Genomic DNA, 16816 nt, shown 5'->3' with positions numbered 1-16816 from the left:
AGAATGATATGTTTTGTGTTCCTTAATTGTTCCTTAACATCTTAATGGTGGGATCGAATACATTGATACAATCTGTTAAATTGCTTTCATATATAAAGTGAAGTTTATTTATAAGCTAATTTCGAGAGAAACAAGTAATTATGATTGATCACTGCTGGTTCTGCATTACCTAAAGTATGATTCCCCAGCTGATTCCTAACTTAATATAAAATGTATACATTTCTATTCTTGCTTGCTTTTGCCATTGCTTTTCGGTGGGTTTTGCCAAAGTGGAGTCATTACCATATTCATATGGGGGAGGAGGACGTGCACGTGCACATGCGCTCAGTTTTAAGTTAATTCGGATGTACAAACAGAATATGTGTTGGATTCCGCAGTGTTTCATACATCTGATGTTTTTACATTTGTCCGTACGCAATGTTTTAGTATTAATTCAATGCAAGTCTTTGTACATGAGGCCCCAGGGCAGGCCGGAATTTTTAACGCCCAAAAATGTGCATCTCTGTGGGTCTACAGAGCACGCCAAACTGTCTGCACGAATGTTAAGAGGTCTTACGGGCACAGAACGAAAATGGTTAACAAGAGAAAATGTTTCACTACGTAATTGATTGTGAATGTTTCGTTATATTGAGCAGATACAAAAATTGTAAAAGGATGTTAATAATAGGAAAAAAATGTGTCACTAAATATACTTGAGTGGCCGTTAACGGGGTTACCTGGGTGGCCCGCCCAAGTAAAGTCTATGTGGGAAGCACTGGAGTTCAGTCATACAAAAATATATGATTTTTAAAAAGAGGCAACCAACCCCACCCCTAAACCCAACTGTCATTGGGGGATTAGCAAAATTTACTAAAACAACCAATGAGAATGTACAATTTCATACAAATTAGCCACTAAATCAAAAAGTTACGAATTGCCGTGCGAAAGCATTGAACATACATACATTTGCCTCATTACAAGCATAAGCAGCAAATTCCACAATATACACATTAAACTAACAAAACATACTAAACCGACCCTTTACCTTTCCTGGGTGTCACTGAATACATTTATAAACCATGTATCCCGCATTTTCTAATGAGCTGTAAACATACAGTATGAGACACTTCATTGTCATGCATGGTGGCCTGCTTTACAGAACTGCTTACTCTTCCTTAAAGCCATTCCTGTTTTTAAAATAAGAGTCTGATTTGCATAGTAAGTATAATACAAGCTTAAATAAACTTAAATAAGAATAGTAAGAGATATACTTTTTAAAAAATGTATAATGCCTTTAAAGCAAACTTAAAAATAAAATAACATAGTTGTAATCTCACTAGGAAACATTGTGATGTTTTGTGGATTGCCACAGTATGTGTTTTGTTTCATTTTGCCTGTATTTTAATGGTATTTCATACTCACGAGATTAACAATGGGAAGAAGCAATGCTGTTTGAGGCTCTCGGTATGTCATTTCCATGTACTGAACTCTTATTATTCAGCTATCCTTAGGTTTATCCAGATTTGAATTTCATAGCATCTTTAAAATACAACACCAATACAATACCAGAATTTAAAATGCACATAACACTAGTGTTCTGTACTATTGTAAACAAAAATAAAACTCATTGACCTGAGCTTGTTTTAGAGAAGTGCTTTTCCAATCAGCTCATTCCTATTCCATCTATCTGCACCCCACAACTTCAATGAACTCTGCTCAAATAGAAAATCAAATTAATGATATTGAGTTCAAATATTCGAAGGCTTTGTGGTTGGAGAATGTTCCGGTGAAGAGGGACGGGTGGTGGACCGACCCCGGGGCCAAAAGACAAGATCAGAGGGAAAGAGGGGAGGGTTGTGGAGGTCTGCGACCCACCGAGGTGCCTATGACGCATGTTATACTGCTGTATGAGAAAGATAAATTGTCTGAAGGTTGTATGAAGCGAACACAAGCTCCATACCTGCAAGTGTAAAGGTAAGCTGTTTGCACCATTGTAATGTTCATGTTTCATGTAGATGCATCTGTGTTATTGTGTGTTTGTGTTGTTGTGGATTAGGGCTTTGGTGGGGGTTGGGGGGGGGGGGGGGTCTGTTTGAGAAATGGAGTAATACATTTGCTCTATATATTACCATATGAGATTTATTGATCATTTAAGTTTGTTCATTCTTTAATCAGTTTTATAAATCTATCAACTGTTTTTTTTTTTCAAAAGGAACAGCAAAACAAAACAAAAATGGAATTTAGTAATGATGTACTTTTGTGCAACTGATAAAAAAATGTTTTCATGCAACAAGACAAGTGAAGTGTAATACAGATTTAATTTGTTTAAAATATTTAAGTGAAAATGACTGAAGACCCCACCAAAATTTAACTTACATTTTTTTCATAATCTTTTTTACATACATTTTTAATACATTTTTAAAAATAATATATTTTCATAGTAAAATATTTTTATTATGTTAAACCTAAAACATAATAAAAACATTTAATTACACATTCAGTAAATGTGCAGCACTAAAAACAATTAATATTTTGTCAATTTATAACATTATTTAGCAGGAAGCTTTTATTAAATTTAAATACAGTACAATTTTGTATGGTTTTTGTTTATGTATTAATATATACTGGTCAACATATGTTGTTTAATTTAACATTAATAAATGTAAAATGTTTCATCTTTCTATTAAACAATTTAAAACATTTAACTAGTAACTTGGCATGCAGTGAATATGCTTCTTACGTATATGGTTTCCTTTCTTTCAGTTTAATTTGATGCAAATATGAATCTGGTATGAGTTTGACTCGTGTATAAACTGATCTTGCGTAATATGATTCAACAGACCTGTCAGGTTAAGATGAATAATTAAAAATGTTCTTGTTTTTTAATTGCTGAATTATCATTTCTCAGAGGAGACTGTTGAATTCTTTCTATAATTGTTTTTAGATTTTTTTTTAGAAAATATCAATGTTATATTTTTATTATCAATTTGTTCTTTTTTATATACAGTTAAAATCAGAATTATTAACCCCCCTTTTCTTTTTTAAATATTTCCCAAATGATGTTTAACAGAGCAAAGACATTTTCACAGTATGTCTGATAATATTTTTTCTTCTGAAGAAAGTCTTATTTTCCTTATTTAGGCTAGAATAAAAGTAGTTTTAACTAAAAAAAAAAACATTTTAAGGTCGAAATTATTAGCCTCTTTAAGCTATATTTTTGCGATAATCTACAGAACAAACCTTCGTTATACAATAACTTGTCTAATTACCCTAACCTGCCTAATTAAACTAGTTAAGCCTTTAAATGTCACCTTAAGATGTAAAGAAGTGTCATGACAAATTTCTAGTCAAATATTATTTACTGTTTTTATGGCAAAGATAAAATAAATCAGTTATTAGAAATGAGTTATTAAAACTTTTATGTTTACAAATGTGTTGGAAAATTTTTCTGTCGGTTAAACAGAAATTGGGGAAAAAATAAACAGGGGGGGTAATAATTCTGACTTCAACTGTACATATAGTAGATCTGATAAGTAAGGTGGTGCCAGATCATTTAAGGATTAAAAACTGATATATTAATATATGAGACATATAACTGATTAAGGTGTATAAACTGATGATTAATATGACTCAACAGACCTGTCAGGTTATGATGAATAACTGAAAATCTTCTTATATATTTTTATTGCTGAATTATAATTTCTCAGAAGGAACTGTTGAATTCTCTATAGAATTGTTTTATATGTATTTAGAAAAAATGTATTTTATATTTTTTATTATTATACTTGTTCTTTTTATATACATTTCATTCTTACGCATGTAAACAGAATAGCACAGCAGTAAAGGTTAGAGGCTGATTTATGATGCTTTTGATAGCTTAAATTCTCTTTGAAGTGTGCATGTGTGTGGGCCACGTGTGAGTTCATAAGTCTGAAAAACTGGATGAATACCACTGAATCGTGTGATCAAATAAGCAAAACTAAAAAGTGTTAATGATTCAAAAGACTTTTCATATTTTTAATCATTTTTTATTTTTATTTGTTCTTTTCTTTCAGAACTCTTCTCTTTCTGAAACACATTAAAATGATGCTGCTTACTGTCATATTGATGTTGTCAGTGGCGAGGGTACACACAAACCCCTCTGGGCATTTTCAGTATTACTTAGAAGGTAAGTTCACTAATGATTCTTTACAAATAAGGTTCCATTTGTTAATTTCAGTTGATACAAAATAAACAATACTTTAAGAAATTATTTCAAAATGTAATAACACAGTTATATACACTCAGAAATAAAGCTGTACGTGAGCTGTCACTGGGGCGGAACCTTTACAAAAGGTACACATTTGTACGTGAAGAGTTCATATTGGTACCTCAAAAGTATATATTAGTATCTAAAATTTTAAAGAGGAACACTTTTGTACTGTTTAGGTACTAATATGTACCCTTAAGGTATTAATATTTTAGGTACAAATTTGTTCCTTTTGAAAACGTACCACCTCAGTGACAGCTCATGTACAGTACCTTTATTTCTGAGAGTGTACAGACCTGAGCTAACATCAATTATTTATCAACAAAAATATATTTTTATTCATAACAAAAAATTATAAATATGATGGCTCAGTGGTTAGCACTGTTGCCTCAAAGCAAGAAGGTTGGTGATTTGAGTCCTGGCTGGGCCAGTTGGCATTTCAATGTGAACTCCCAAACTCCGGGTGCTCCGGTTTACCCCACAGTCCAAAGACATGCGCTGTAGGTGAATTGAATAAAAACTAAATTGGCTGTAGTGTATGTGTGTGAATGTGAGAGAGTATGGGTGTATGGCTGAGGCCATCAGCTGTGTAAAACTGCTGGAATAGTTGCAGTTCATTCCGCTTTGGTGATCCCAGATAAATAAGCAACTAAGCTGAAGAAAAAATTATTGTTTAAATATTTAAAACAAATGTGTTGTCATATACTGTTTATGAATGTACAGTTTTTGTATTGTAACTTAGCTCAGCACTGAACATAACTTGTTAGGTTTAAAAATGAAGGTTCTTTCTAGACAAAATTGGTTCCGCGATAAATCGTTAACAAGATCATTTTATTTCACATAAGCTTCTTCAGAGTTGAAAAGGGTTCTTTAGTTCATTAAAATGGAGGAATTGTGTTCTTTGAAGAAGTTCTTTGGAAGGTTCATTGGAGAATAAAAGAAAGGTCTTTATGGCCTTACAGTGAAAACTCCATTTCGGTTCTTCATGACACCTTAACTTTTTAGAGTGTTGGGCTTTAGAAGATATGCAACATCCATAGGTGCAGATTCACTTGTCTAAAGTCAGACTGTTTCTCATATCTCCAGATGAAACTCCAGAGGAAACATCACTCCGGGTTCTCAGGGGAACAGACACTCGTCCCACAGATGGATCTCCTCCATCTAAACTCTCAGCGCTCTTCTCTATGGGTGCAGGTCCTCAGAAAAACACATGGTGGTGGTCTCCAGAAAGTCCTTACACCAAGAGGAGACAGAATGTAGCTTACTACAATCTCAACTCCTTCGGCCTCCGCTATGGCAAGAGAGAACAGGACATGCTCACACGATTGATACAGAAAAGTCCTGTAAAGTGAAGGACTAATAATGTTCTTTGGTGTTTTATCATTTACGTAAATACATGTTTTCGGTTTTTATTTCTGTTATTTTGTTGGGTGTAATTAGTTTCACTTGGGTGTTTAGGTAGGGGATATGTTTTTTTTGTGTATTATTTTTCTGTTGGTCCTCTCTGAGGTATTTGCCTTCATGTTTTAGGTGTTAAAAAGAAAGAAAAATACAAGAAAAAAGACAAATAAACGGACCTTACTCTAAGGGTTCGTAAAAGTGTATTTATTTGTCCAGTGTTCTTTTATGTTACGTCCTTGATCCAAGACCAGGGCCGTAACAGTGATTATTAAATATGTGATGCCAGAAATAATATGGTTCTGATCTGTGGACGGACCATTAGTAGAATGTTGCTAGTCTAGCAGTTCATAAATTTCATTACAAAAGAGTTTTAGTTTCATTTCTTGGAGCTGGTTGGTCAACAGCAGACTTATTCACCCATCACTCACTTTATATCATTATGGCACACTTTCAGCAAGAACCATGGGCCTATTTCAGTAAGATTACTGTTTGTTATTTAATCAAGGAAGAATGCGTGACCCCTGCTGGTTTATTATTGCTTTATTCACCTTTAGTTTTGAGACCCCGCCCTTGACAAAACCTTTATTGGTGTGAAGGAAGCAATAAGTTTGGCAGGAATATTTACTTATTAACGCTTGACCCCACTTAAAGAACGTCAAGACAAGATATGTACGGGGTCAGCCATTTAAACAATGAGAAATAGTTAAAATAACATATAATATAAATATGCAGTACATCTGGCCACCCCTATAATGCTCCAGAATACACTCATTACCTTTGGCTTAAAACACTGAAACTTAAATAAGTTTGATTAATAAATTACATGTATTTGAATTCAATATTAACCTGTTTCACTGAAACTTGCACTGTATTACATAAAACTAGTATTGAAAAAAGTAAAAGATTTGGTAACACTTTATTTTGATGGTCCATTTGAGTATTAGTAGACTGTCTGCTTAATATCTGTTGATACTGCTGCTAAACAGACATTTAAATGACACAGACGTTGCAAGCACATGTCAATTAACACTAACCCCAACCTAACAGTCTACTTATAATCTAATGAGAATTAGTTGACATGTAGATGCAATGTAATATTCACCAAACGGACCATCAAAATAAAGTGTGACCAAACATTTTGTCACAAACCTCTCACACAACCTTTTTAATGGTAAATTACTTTAGATTGTATGATAAGACTGATTCATATTAAGTCTTATATAGTGACATGGGTATTAGGTAATACACTGTTATTGTGGTTTATAAGGACTTGCCTTTAAAATAACTCGCTTAAAAATCATACTTCAATTTCTGACACAGGATCCCTGTAAGGGGTTGGGTTTTTATGCCTATTTAGCGTCTTTATAAACCACATATGCTGTGCAAGTATGTGCGTGTGAGCATACAGTAGGTGGGAGAGATGTGTGAGAGAGAGTTTGTACTTTAAATTCTGTCAACACACTGTTGATGACCAACATTGGTAAAATGAAATGTTTTCACACGTTTACAGATAAAAATATAATACTACTTCATATCAAGCAAAGCAAACATCAAGCAAAAGCTTTACATTATTAAAATAAACATACTGTATACATTTATTTAAAACTTGTGACTTAAAGAGATTTAAAAAGAGCTTACTATATTTGTATATTTAAATTGGAGACATTTTAAGGGCTCCCATTTTAGTATCCACAAATACAGTATACTGTACAAAAATAAAATAAATAAAGATAAAATATGGATGAAATAATGTTTTTTTTTTTATTAAGTACAACCAATATGTTTAGAAAATCGAATTACTATTCTGGCCTGCACTTATTCAAATATATCAGAGAATAAGTGATCACACAAAATTATATTATACCACATTTTAAATAACTAAAAAACTTGTTTCTGGCAAAGGGATTAGAGGTATAGTGGCAAAGAATACAAGTAGTCAAATTTAAATATATTTTGTAGCTTCACTGTGATCCTTAATTGGGTACTTTAAAGTAACATTATATCAAAATGATTTCTGTTAAATACTGTATGCCAGACAATCTTGACATTGAATGACATTTTTAGCAGTCATCTGTCATTTAGCAGTCATCTGTAAATCGGACACTGTAAAACCCCAAAAGTTGAGGTAGTTCAAAAACTAATCCTGGTGAGTACTGTGAACCTAATCTATTTGAGTAAACAAAGCAATTTGAGCACATAAAAACCCAATAACTGAAGAGAACCCAAACCAACTGAGTACTATAAAACCCAATAAGGTAAGGTAACTCAAACCGTTTAAGGAAGGCGATTGCTACAAACCATTTGAGTTACAAAACTAATCTAAGTTAAAGTAAAAAGATATTTAATGAACTCATTACCTTCAACTCTTTTCAAATAAGTAGAATTCACTTACAGTAAATTTTGAGTTTACTTATTTTATTTAAAATTTATTATTATTTAATGAAGTTGACTTTTGGGTTTTACAGTGTAGTAAAAAATATGCAATATTTAGATTTTAATTAAATTTAATTTATGAGGTCACTTTGTGAAGTTCATGAATAAATAATTACAGATTTATTGCTTCGATGCTTGAAAATCCCCTTGCATATTTGTTCCCTCTAGCATAAATAATAAGTTATATATGACCTATTATAATACAGCAGGATAATAGTTCAGTTTTGATCATCAAAATGGCACAAAATATTATTATCCAGAAAAAAATATTTTAATTCTGAATTATTTTTATTATATTTATTATATTAACTTTTATCATTTTTAACATTTATCAATGTAATTAAATGGGAATATGCACTAAAATGGATTTTTAAAGGTTATATTCATGTACAAATTTCAACATTTGAAGTGTACATTATCTTTGAATGAGCAGGATACAGTGTTTTATCTTTAATGTTATTTAAAACTGGTGATGCTCAACCACAACTTTCCACTGCGCTGATGCTAATCACTGAGCACTTCCGTGCTTGTTCTTTTAAGAGAGGGCTTGATGACTAACTTGATTATACTATTTAAGATCATTAAAAAGAGGAATTAGGAAGCTAATGAAATAATGTCTGATTTCAACATGTGGAATATACAATCTGTATTCTTTATCACACTCTGCATGTTTCTTTTCAATGTGGCAGGTAAGACACGTGGCACAGCTTCTTTTTAAATCAGGGCAGATACATTTTTGTTGCTATATGTATATAATTGTTTTATATAAAAATAAAGTAGTAATAATAATAGTAGTAGCAGGAATAATAAAACCAATACTACTACAAAAATAATAATGGTTAGATAATTACAAAATGGAAAATGCTATGCAATGCAGGTTAGATTGATTAAAACAGATCTTTATAATACTCCTGTAACTTAATTTTTAAGATCTGAATAGTTTTGATATAAAAAAACAGATTTGTATAGTAAAAATAGTAATTCTAACATGTGGAATAATAAAATGTAAGATTCAAACTATTTCTGTGACTAACATCAGCTAAAACATGTAAGGGGTTAATGCGAATGATGCTCGAAAAGAATCTGTGACATGAAATTTATAACATTATTTTGCACAATTAGCCTAAATCAATTTGTTTTAATGCTAATTAAATGTTTTGTTTCCTGCAGATAACAAACTTGTAAATGGGAATTCAACCACTGGAGACATAACATGGTAACATTTTATTTTATGTAACATATATTTATTTAATTTACTTAATTTTTTTTTCTCTGTGATTTACAATGTAAAACCTGCTTTTTCAGCCTTTGACTTTTACATTGTGTAATATCTTGTAATATGTTATAAGTTGGCTAAATACTTTACAAGTATTACTTTACTTTTCTTGATGTTTTCACTGTGTATTATTTTCTGCTTTGTTTTAGTAATGTTCTTCATCCATTGGTGTACGCTATCATCTGCTTCCTCGCTGCTGTCATTCTCATTCTCCTAATAATTCTGTATAAAATCATCTCCATGCAAAATCGTGAGTACATCACTGTATCATTTGCATGAATCCTTTACAAACTGCTTTTATTTCTCTAGCCTATAATGGAAAGAAAACATCCCATAAACTGTACACGTTTAAGTCGCACATCAATTTATACACTGAGCTATAAATCACCAGTTCAGCAACTTTTATAGATTACACATCGCAGATTTATTCATATATTCTGTATTTTTTGTAAAGAGTATGAAGCTCTTATACCTATAGTTTGCTCTTTATATGCATTTATTTTAAATAAATAAATAAATATATTTTAAATTATATAATTTTATTAATATAATTTATTATTTTTTTATGGGTGTTTAAAAATATATTTTTGAATTGGATTGAAATGAAGGGATAAAATAGATTCTTAAAATACCATTTTACTTTAATACTGTATATTAACAAATTAACCTGACTTCATGTGATTTTTATGGTAAAATGTATGCAAATTAGTGCACATTTAATTAAAGAATGCCTAATTTGCATATTAATACATTTATTTTCAAGAAATATTGTAGTAATAAATGTTTGAAGTTCTTCTTTATATAATCAATCAACCGAGCATGGTGACAACTGTTATTTCATTTTACCATAGCACATATCAGTGTCTTTTTAAATTAGTCAGACAGTAAATAGCTTTCAACAGTCCTATTTATATTTTTATGTTTTAATTCAGGCGTCAAAAAAGACAATATCCACATGGCCAGCGACACAGGAGAATCGACATCTTTACATAATGCTTTGTGTACAAGTCTTGCTCCAACCTCATGCGACGACGGTAAAAAAAACACAGACATCATCATACAGTACAATAAGTCTTACTGTTCATCTGCTGAGGGATTCACGCTAAATTTTGCCCTTGTCACCAATTAGGAGCAGATAATTCATCCTCTACTAGTTCAGGGACTCCCGAAGGCTCGGTAAGTCATCCGAAAACCATTAACTTTCTCCCTCACACACCTGAAAGGCATTTGTTACTTCTTCCAGATGCGTTACGGGCCATTTCAAAGGTGTCGCAATTCTTTACTCGAGGTATTTGTTTCAGATGGGATTTTGTTTTTGTTTGTCAGATTTCCAGTAGATCTCAGCGGTACGTGAGTATTCCAGAGTGCTCGAAAACATCCGACTACATCAATGTTTCAGAAGGGGTTTCCTCTGGACGAGTGGACTTTAAGAATAAAACAACACGCATAGACTATGTGAACAATAAAGAGTCCCAAAGGAAGAAGGTCAGTGGAAAAGGTCAAGCGAGATGTGCTGACGCTACAAGCGTTAGCAGCGACGCGAGTGACGAGTCTGCTGTCAATTACTCCAAGGTTGTTTTTACCAAAGCGAAGAAGTAACATGTCATTGGTAGCTTTTGTAAAAATGGATCATTTAGCTTGAAATGAAAATTCTGTCATCATTTATTCACATGTATGTTATTATAAAAGCTGTATGGCTTGCTTTTCTTTGTGGAGTTTTTGGGGGTTTTGCTATAAATTAAATGGTCACTGCAGTGTTCATTTAGTATCACTGAGTAACGTTTGTAGCTCTTTAATATTTAGATTTTGTTTCTATTTTTAACTTTTGATGTTTGGTTGTAATTCGTTATATAGTTTTTAAAAAATATTTATGTTTTATTTATACTCTAGTTTGACATACACACACACTGGGTATTCATCTTTTGTAGGGACTTCCCATAGACGTAATGATTTTTAAACTGTGTATTCTGTACTTCGTATTCCCCAAGCCTAACCCTAAACACAAACTTCACAGAAAATATTCTGCAGTTTTACATTTTCAAAATACTACATTATATCAAGATTTATGAGTTGTTTCCCTCATGGGAAAAATATTAAATAAATAAACAGTCACCTAAGTTCAAAAATGCTATTGCTACTTGGTGCCCACATGATAAATACCAGGATCACACACAGTTGTTCATCTGTCATATAAACTAAAGAAAATGAATGTTTTTTTTTTTTTTAGAAAAGGGCTGAAATAAATGTGTTTAATTAAAATAATAACAATTATTGTACTTTTATTGTCTTATTAATCATTAACAGCTCTCTCTTATAGAGACATAGGCCTGTATTTTTAATATAGCTATCATTTTCATATAATATTCACTCTGAAAAAAGTACTGAGCTCTCAACTACTCAAGATGTATTATGCATATGCACAATAATCATTTAAGGAAAGGAATTGCATTTGGTTATGCTTACACTTTAAAACCCAACAGTCAACTTTATCAAATAAAATGACAGGAGTTAACTTAAAATATACTGAAAGTAATTTTCTACTCATTTGAAAAGAGTTTTGAACTCAGTGTTGAAAGTAATGAGTTAATTAAATACCTCATTAACTCAACTTAAATTGAGTAAGTTCACAGGACTCATATGGATTAGTTTTTTTTTAACTCAAACGGTTTGTGCAATCTGTTTCCTCAAATGGTTTAATTTGCCTTAACTTATTGGGTTTTACAGTACTCAGTTGGCTTGAGTTCTCTTCATTTATTGGGTTTTACTGTGCTCAAATTGCTTCGTTTACTCAAATGGATTAAGTTCACAGTACTCATTAGCATTTGTTTTTGAACTTAAATGGTTTTTACCTTAACTTTTTGGGTTTTACACTGTATAAATTACCTATATTTTTAAAATATAAAGTGACAAAGTCCTCAAGGATTGTGGCTCTTCAAATTTGAGCTCCTTGAAATAGACTTGGGAAAGGACCCTTGATATACAAATCACAGATGATCAATGGAAGGAAGCTGTATTTAATGTTGCAGTTGCAATGTTCCTAAGTGCATGTACAGTAATAAAGTAAAAGCAATGCAACTAAAAATTCTACATCAAGTTCACATCTCTCTCTCATGGAGGCACCAGTTTTAAGAGGAGTTGTCACAATGTGTCTGAAATGTAAAACAGAGGAAGGAGACCTTGCTCATTGTTTCTGGCTTTGCATGGAAATTCTGGGCCATGATTAAACAAGAAATTAATTCTATTTTAACTATTAATATTGGTTGTGACCCAAAGCATATGTTCCTTGGGATATACGATGAGATGAATATGAACAAAAAATAAATAAATAAATGAATAAACAAAAAAATAAATAAAAATAAATAAATAAATAAAAAACACTTGGCAAGTTCCTGACATTTTGTGCAAGAAAAGGTATTCTCCTGAACTGAATAACAGAAAAAACTCCTACAAAGTCTTTATGGCACAGGGCAAAACTTGAATATGTACCACTGGATGACTTAAATTGTGCTTTACATGGCAAAGATGTTTTATTTCTTGAGATGTGAGATCCATTTTTGTTGCATATGGGTTTTAACATAACATCCATACTTACCAGAGGATTTATTTAATGAGGTCAGATCTTGTGAAGGTTTGTGGTGTATGAATTTGCAATTTCTCTATTTTTATTAACCCTTTTTTTCTTAAAATTTTTGTTTAATTCAATTATTATTTTTATTATTATTACAATTTATTTTTCCTCCCCCCACCTTGTCCTGTTCACTTATTTGTTGTTATATCTGTATTGCCTGAACAATGTATAATACAAAATAATAATGATAATAATGCCAAATGTGAAATATCAGAAGTCTCTAGTGTATGATGCAAAGAAAATTCATAGATATTCAGTTGAAGTCAGAATTATCAGCCCCCTTGAGTTTTTAGCCCCTGTGTTGATTTTTTTTCACCAATTTCTGTTTAATAGATAGATTGTTTTCAACACATTTCTAAACATAATAGTTTTAATAACTCATTTCTAATAACTCATTTAATTTATCTTTGCCATGATGACAGTAAATAATATTTTAGATATTATTACATAAATATTATAGACATACTGTAAACATTTCTTTGCTCGGTTAAACATCATTTGGGAAATATTTAAAAAAGAAAAAAAATCAAAGGGGGCTAATAATTATATATAGGCAACACATAGAATGCAAACATCTTTCTAAGGGAATGCAAAAGTATTTTTAGAATACCACCCGCATTTCTCCCCACCACGACAACTTTTGTGGGCCTTCGTACTCCCCCTATAACATTTAATAGACGTTTATATATATTATATTATTTTTATTTTTTCAAGGTTACACAAACACAGAATAAGAAGCATAGTGTATTTTCAAGCACATGTTTTAGTGCATTTTTCAGATCATAAAACACCACATCCTGACAGGAAGTAACCAGATGGGTCTGAACGTCTAACAGTAATAAATATCTTTTTAAACTGAAGTCACTGTAGTATAATAACAAACTTGTGCCTTCATCACTATTGACACTTGAATTTCTGCTGTCAAGAATAATTTCTCGAATATGGCTGAAGGAAAGGCATAAAGCATTTCCAATATTATGTAATGCGGATCCAGAAAGGAGCGGTTATAAAAGAACACTTTTACAAACAACATTGATGCCTAATTGGGTTTGGTGTGATTTGTAATAAACAATATTCATGTCCTTCATCAGAAATGCCAAAATGATTGGATTATAGGATTTGATTATCTTGCACCGCCAATGTCCCACCACTTGGTGGTATCGATAGTTATGCATGTTGGATTTAAAAGCGACATACAGTATAAAGGCCTCTTTGAATGTGAACTCTTTTTGTGCCTTCTTTGGCTAACTCTATTATACTTCTCAACATGAGCCAATGCCAGGAGCACAATAAACGAAAATAGATGATATAATAATACATTTAAAGCCAGAAGCTTTTTGATGTGAATTATACAACCCTGACCACACTTAGGAATATCTGATAAACCCAGACACTCAAAATAACCCAAAGCCAGCCTCTTTATTCTGATAAGACACAGATGTTTAAATAATTAGAGGAAACCTCGAGGTTCTTCTATTTTGAGTTAACTTTTCAATTGAATTGATTACAAAATTAGTTTTGTATTGCGCCACTCCTTTCAGGTACCACAAATAGAAAGCACTGAAATTCAGCCTCCTGAAAGCAGCGATTGTAGTTCAGTCGACTTTAAGTAGATGCGTTACATTTTCTTCATATTTCAAACTGTGTGTCAGAATATTTGAAGGAGACATTTATAGAAACACGCAAACACACACTGCCTGCATGTGGTTTTGTTTTGGCTTTAAAATCCAGTTCATTTTATGACAGATCAAGATGCTCAAGGGTTTTTCATCTTTAGCAAATGCTGTTGCATTGCTCATATCCGGCAAATAAAGTACATCAATGGATGCCTTTTGCTGAGTACTGACACAAAATCCTCTTGTTATTCAGAGACAGACAGTTCTCAATAAAATCTAATTTCTTTTCTTTATAAAAATTGACACGTAATAAAACATCTAATTATAAAAAGTGCCTTTCCACACATAGTAAAAAGGGATTGACTGTTGCACAATGCACAAGGCAGCGATACAGAGAGGATTCCAGTCATTTTTGGCACATTCAAAGAGGTCTGGCATGTGAAATTTGGTGGTTTGGTTAAAGGACAAAAATCTCAACAAGCGCACACAAAACCTGTTTTCCAGACTGAAAATAAATGAATAAATAAATAAAATTCAACCTTACTGAATTGGTATGGCCTGAAACATCCCCCCCTCCCCTCCAATTATGGTTCTGTTTTATTCTCGTAATATAAACCAAATAGACGGTTAATCCGAGTGCTGCACTAAAAACCAGCTTTAGACCTAACATTTGTGATAATCAATGCATTGCTATAGGTTAGTGTCATCGAATTAAATGGTAAAACTTGTGATGTAAACAAGAGATGAAAGAAAAACATAAAAAGCAGCGAGAACCAAATGTTATAAGTCGTCATTAAATCGTCTTAATAAATCGAATGCTTAATACTGAATGCTTCAGTATGTCCTCATATCACAATGGCTTCACGATCAAATTAAGCGAAACAGGAATGCTTTAAATTTCTTACGAGCAATGAAAGGTTGATTGCCAAATCTTTGCATCTGTAAACCTCTCTAGACTTATCGTCACACATTTATGACCTTTTATAGAGATTTTGGTCTTAAATCCTAAAGAATTTAGAGACGGATGGATTTTATGTTTGTTTTTAACGACAAGGTGTTTTCAATCTATTATTTGTTCATTTATGGATGCTGAGAAACAAGCGTGTGAGTTGAGTGGCAACTTAAATGTCCAGCTGCATAAAGAATTGGTGTCAACTATCGTCTTGAATTAGTACCGTTTGTTTGTGCATAACATCTAATCTTAATATGCGGCACGATGGCTTAGTGGTTAGCACTGTCACCTCACAGCAAGAAGATCACTGGTTCAAGTCCCGCCTGGGCCACCTGGTATTTCTGTATGGAGTTTGCGTCTTCTCTGTGTTGGCGTGGGTTTCCTTTGTGTCCTTTGGTTTCCCGCATAGTCTAAAGACATGCAGTATAATGTAGGTGAACTGAATGAACTAAAGTGTCCGTAGCGTATGAGTGTGTGCGATTGTGAAAGTGTATGGGTGTTTCGCAGTACTGGGTTGCGACTGGAAGGGCAGCCGCTGCGTAAAACATATGCCGGAATAGTCCACTGTGGCAACCACTTATAAATAATGGACTAAACCGAAGGAAAATGAACGAATGAATCTAATTTTAACATCAGTTTTTTTAATATAGATAGCACTCATTGCAAACTAGACCACACTACAGATTTCTCTCTCTCTCTGATTTATTTTTGTGTGTCTGTTTGTGGACCGACTGGCTTTTGTAAAATATGTTGTTTTAATCTTCATCTTGGTAATGTTTGCAACTCTGTCTCATTTCTATAGTAACAAAACAAATAAGAAGCAACTAATGTCAAATTCATGTCTTATTGAGAGACATAAGAGATAAAACATAATAAGAACTTAAAAAATAAAGTGCGTCAGTCCTGTACTATTTCCTTTCCCGGCATGACGCATCTTTCGAAATGTCATTGTCAAGGTTTAAATTTCTTTTAAACTGGATATTTCATTTTCTGTATGGGAAAATGAGTTTTACTCACCCTCATTTGACTTTGTAAGGAGTTTTCAAGCTTAAAAAGAAACTTGCTAGTAATTTATTCAACCTCAAGTCATCTCCAAATTAAGGAGATGACTTAAATTAACATATTTTGCTAAAACTACACTGCAAAAAAATCCTGGTTACCTTAAATTTTTAAGCTAAATTAAATTAACCTTATGAGTCCATTGAACTTACAGTATGTCATGTTAAACTGACTTAAAACAGCTTGTATACCTTATACATTTAAGTTAGAACATGATAAACTT

General features: G+C 32.3%; 3 protein-coding genes across 3 annotated transcripts in view; 2 read left to right on the top strand and 1 right to left on the bottom strand.

The window, feature by feature from the left end:
- Positions 1-1914: 1914 nt before the first annotated feature.
- On the top strand, positions 1915-5815 carry kiss1 (KiSS-1 metastasis suppressor). Its single transcript, NM_001113489.1, is given in 3 exon segments — positions 1915-1953; positions 4035-4147; positions 5315-5815. Coding segments are annotated over 2 exon segments (351 nt in total). The 5' UTR covers positions 1915-1953; positions 4035-4062; the 3' UTR covers positions 5581-5815.
- The window catches only part of csf1a (colony stimulating factor 1a (macrophage)), a 44145-nt gene continuing 32711 nt past the window's right edge, over positions 5383-16816 (bottom strand). Inside the window, exon 8 of the mRNA XM_087271591.1 lies at positions 5383-5519. Coding sequence (XP_087127717.1) covers positions 5493-5519 — 27 coding nt within the window. The 3' untranslated portion in view covers positions 5383-5492. The remainder of the gene's footprint in view (positions 5520-16816) is intronic.
- LOC101882091 (uncharacterized) lies at positions 8553-11463 on the top strand. Its single transcript, XM_087273697.1, has 6 exons — positions 8553-8751; positions 9233-9278; positions 9488-9588; positions 10271-10372; positions 10468-10514; positions 10665-11463. The coding sequence occupies exons 1-6, from the start codon at positions 8676-8678 to the stop codon at positions 10935-10937; spliced, it is 645 nt and encodes a 214-aa protein (XP_087129823.1). The 5' UTR covers positions 8553-8675; the 3' UTR covers positions 10938-11463.

The sequence above is a fragment of the Danio rerio genome, chromosome 11 (genome assembly GCF_052040795.2).
Source record: "Danio rerio strain M-AB ecotype USA chromosome 11, GRCz13ab, whole genome shotgun sequence".
Classification (NCBI taxonomy): domain Eukaryota; kingdom Metazoa; phylum Chordata; class Actinopteri; order Cypriniformes; family Danionidae; genus Danio; species Danio rerio.
Note: the sequence above shows the minus strand (reverse complement) of the source record. Positions and strands in the feature narration are given on the sequence as shown.